General features: G+C 39.6%; 1 protein-coding gene across 1 annotated transcript; it reads right to left on the reverse strand.

Moving 5' to 3' along the window:
• Positions 1-436: 436 nt before the first annotated feature.
• LOC110288266 (olfactory receptor 2AG2-like) lies at positions 437-1387 on the reverse strand. Its single transcript, XM_085842525.1, has one exon. The coding sequence runs from the start codon at positions 1385-1387 to the stop codon at positions 437-439; it is 951 nt and encodes a 316-aa protein (XP_085698651.1).
• Positions 1388-4595: the final 3208 nt, after the last annotated feature.

Here is a 4595-nt window from a genome sequence, read left to right on the forward strand (position 1 = left end):
CCCAAACCCAATTGGGGAAGGGGCCAATGGCCACTTACCCACAAACTCACATGGCTGGTTGACTTTATCTCCTGCCACTACTTTGACCTCTTCTTCTTCCCCCAGTCCTCTCCATTCTCTCCTTGTTCACTCACAGTGTTCCACCTGTGTCCAGCCATTAGCCCCTGACATCTTTACTGATAAATTTAAAACCATTTGGAGACAGGTCCTTTGGTGTCTGGACATGTAGATTCAAAACATTAGCACCCATCTCCAACATATTTGTATTTGAAATTCTCAAAAATTAAGTTAAAAATTCACACCAACTACACGATAGAAGATAATGTGAAAGCATAATAGTGTATATACCATCTAAGTCAGAGAAAAACATTAAAGAATAATTGAAATAGCAATTTGTTTAAAGAAGGAATAGTGAGAGGCAATTGGATGAATCATCCTAAACAGTGGTGTGTGCTGGCAGAATATGTCTCCCGAGTACTCTTCTAAAAGATCCAATCACCTCCTTATTCCTCAGGCTGTAAATGAGGGGGTTCAGAGATGGTGTGACAATTGTATAGAATACAGAGATGATATTGTCTTGCTTAGGACTGTGGAAGGAACTGGGTAGCACATACATGAAAGTGGCACCCCCATAGAACATCCCAACCACAGTCAAGTGGGAGGAACAGGTGACAAGGGCTTTCTTCCGGCCCTCATTTGAAGGCATGTGCAGCACAGTGAACAGAATTAGTGAGTAGGAGGTAACAATGGCGGAGAGGGGGAGCAATAGGAATATCACTCCTGTCACATAAACCATGAGCTCATATTGAGATGTGTCTGCACAAGCCAATTTCAACAATGGAGGAACCTCACAGAGCAGGTGTCTGATTTCCTGGGACATGCAGAAAGGGAAGTGCATTGTGTACACTGTGTGACCTAGTGCACTAAGAGATGCCAGGATCCATGATGTGGCCACCATGAGCCCGCAGGCCTTTGGACTCATGAAGATCATGTAGTTTAGAGGATGACAAATGGCCACATACCTATCATAGGCCATGAAGGCCAGAAGGAGGTCCTCTGCACCACCCAATGTCATTGCTGAGAACAATTGAAGGGCACATCCCTCAAAGGATATGGTGTTGTCTCTGAGCAGAAAATCCACAACAGTGTTGGGAGTTACAACTGATGTGAAGAGGAGGTCAATGAGAGACAGCTGCCTCAGTAGGAGGTACATGGGTACGTGAAGCCGGGCATCCACTGTGATGACCAGGAGTAGCAGTCCATTGCTGATCAGTGCCAACATGTACAGGGTTGTAACTGTGGCACAGAGCAGTTCAGGAGAGCCACTGCCATCCAGAATCCCCACCAAGATGAATCCACTTTCCAAGGTAGAATTCCAGGGTTCCATTCTGAGTAGTCTTTTCTGCTTCCTAGAAACATGCATTCTTAGTAGAAGCCTTTCTAAGGGAATTCAATCCACTCTGGAATTACCCTAGGCCATTGTGGGATGGCCACAAGAATCTCATTGTTGGCCAACAAGAATCTCATAAGAATATTTTCTTTTCTTAGCTAAGTACATTCTCTGATTTCTGAGTATTTTCACTGAATTCTGGTATATTCCCAATTAAATGGGTAGCAGCATATTGAGAACTCCAAACAATGAGAATCTTTTTCTTAAGGTTTTAAATAATTTGTGCACAGACAAATAACGTATGTCTGTTTTCATATTAACAAACATACTTGGCATTGATTTAAATTCTGTTTCTGACTGAAGTCTGCTTGTGACTACAAGTCAGATTTTAAAGATTAATTTGTAAATATTTTTATTTTCTAACTTTGTATAGAGTTCTGCCTATTCTTTCTGATTGAATTCATAACTTTCTTGCCAGAGAAATCTTTGGTCCTTGAACCATATAATCTCTTGTATTTTTCTAATGTCCTCCTCTCCTTTACTGACTACTCTGTAGAAGTGAAAAGCAATGAACTGACGGTTGTGCTAGATCTTATCAACATGTTGGTTAGAGTGGTACAGAAGGCATTTGCCTATCTGAAGGCAGTGGAAAGAAGTTTGTTTAGGAGTGGACAAAAAATTAGATGGGCTTCACAGAGGGGCAGCAGATACCTATATTTATAGCACATGAGAAATGCTGTGAGTTACAAAAATAAGACAAGTTGGGCAAAGCCCAAAGCCAAACCATTATGTAGGATTTAGAGAAAGACTATGACTGTAAATAATAGTTGACAGTCTTCACAGATGTTAGCAGAAGGAAGTACTCCTGCCAAATACTGAATTCACATGATAGTTCCACTTGAAGAAATTGAAAAGGAAAGGAAATGAAGTATGCGTGTGTGTGTGTGTGTGTGTGTGTGTGTGAGAGAGAGAGAGAGAGAGAGAGAGAGAGAGAGAGAGAGAGAGAGAGAGAGAGAGAGAAGAGCTACACAGTCTACATTTTAGGAATGCATGTGTTTCATAGCTAGGTAATAGAAAAAAGAGACATACTGAAAAAGAAATGAAAAACTCACCATTAAATGTATCTCCACCAGCTGTACTTATTTCTTCTATGTTGTGTGTTTCCACTCTGGTTATCTCAGGTCGTGACCTTTAAGTGAGAGGATCATAACAGGAAGGGCCACATTATCCAATTGTTTCTTTCACTCATTCAAATTTTCCTAAGAACCGACCATGTATCAGGGTCTGCACTTGATTCTAAAGTAACTTTGAAAGTATGAAAATATATCACACAGAAATCTGTATCATAAAATCTTGATTACTGAGAGTTGAATTAAACTATTAAATAGGTAGAACATAAAATCGGGGTTTCAGAAAGGATTTCCCAAGGAGTACCACGTGATGTGTTGGCTTCATACAAATAGAATCTTGCTAATTCAAAAATCCCAGCAGTGCAAAAGGAGATGGAAGAGGGCACCATGAAGGTCAGTGCATGAAAAGCAGTGCAGCATATCCCCCTGTACTCCTCATATCTAAACCAGGTAAAGATGCCAGCCTGGGAAATGTACTCTCAACAATGATGCTTCACAGTTCCTTGGTACCTAACCTTTCCCTTCCTCTATGTCATATCATATGATACCTGTTACCACAGAGTAAAACAGACAGAAACAGGTCTTAACACAGAAACCCTGTTGGAAGCTCTTTGCTTATCTAAATCAAGAAAAAAAAAAACATCTTGGCTCAGTGTTTTTGGCTATGTGAGACTTGAAAATATACCCTTGTATAAATTTTATAGAAGATTTATGGATAGAAAAACAAAAGGAGGCAGAAACTTACCTGGGACATTATTTCAGATTACTGCTCAAGGTCTGAAGCTAGAGGAACAGGGTAGTATTAAGGTGATATAAGTGAGGCCAAAATCTTACCTATTTCACTTTCAATCAAGATTCATGCTTTCCTCCTATTCTGATCATTGTCTCTTAATTTTATCCTCTAAAGAGAAAGATCAGGGCATGCATACAGGGCTAGTGAAAAAGAATTCTTTTCTGGAAAATAGATTTACAGTATGATGACCTCACACCAAGAGCTGCCAGCAGAAGCTAAAACCACTAGGGGGCGTTTCTGTACTTCACGTTGTAGAACTTTATGTTCTCCTCCCGGGCCTATGCTTCTAGATATAAGACTCAGACTAAAAGTATGTTTATAAATATGTTGGCTATATAGCTAGGTTCTACTCTAACTGGAATCATAGCTTAAGATACCTCATATATTTTAATCTGCATTCTGCCACATGGCTGGCTTCATCCCATAATTCTTTCTTTTCCTGGACTATTTCTTGCCTAAGCATAAACATTTTTAATTGACAGGTGATGCATCAATATAATACAGAAGATATTCTCTCAAAATCATGGGAATAGATAGAGGAAATTAAAGAAATGGAACTAAAATTTTGGAAACATATTTTCATAACTTTGTCCCCTGTTTCATTGCTTAGTGCATTTAATTTTAAAAATTGTTTTCAATTGGCTTTTATTAATTATTTTCAACGTCAAGCAGATATGTAGCAGAAAAAACTAAAACTGACAATAGATAGCCATATTTGTGGTAATATTCATCTGGGTGGGTGGTTCAGATATCAGGAGCTTAAGAAAATCCATGTATTTGGAAACAAAGTACTGAGTTTTGAGTTTTATCATCCAACTAGCATCATGAATTTTAGTATCATAGGTTTACTCAGAAGGCAAGAATAATTGCAAGTGTTTCCAAACATTCAAAGGGGTTCTTATATGTCATGTCTAGGGTAAAGATGCAGCCTGGAGTCTATGACTGAGGAATGAGAGACTATTAGGCAGGGAGGTTATGATGTTGCATTATAAAGCTTACAACTCCCACATATTGCCTAGATCAGAGACAGAGCCCTTACCTCCAACACAAAGTTCAAGATTCTCAAGAAAAGAGAGGTGTTTCTTCTAGTGGCGTGCTCTTCAGATCTTGTGTGGCTGACACTAAGATCACAGTCAAGTGGCCCTGCAGTCACTGCTGTTGCCAGTCCTTGCTGTGAAGGAGATGAGATCTAGGGCAAGATCTTGGCTGAATCCTTTAGTGTGCTTTCCTTCTAAGATCTGCAAGCAGACACTGATTCAGAAAGAGTAATGCCCATCATGCT

This window comes from Mus caroli, unplaced genomic scaffold (genome assembly GCF_978045245.1).
Source record: "Mus caroli unplaced genomic scaffold, Mus_caroli_1 scaffold_8, whole genome shotgun sequence".
Lineage (NCBI taxonomy): Eukaryota > Metazoa > Chordata > Mammalia > Rodentia > Muridae > Mus > Mus caroli.

Coding starts and splice junctions, on each gene's coding strand:
- LOC110288266 (XM_085842525.1), bottom strand. CDS start 1,387: ATGGAACCCTGGAATTCTACCTTGGAAAGTGGATTCATCTTGGTGGGG.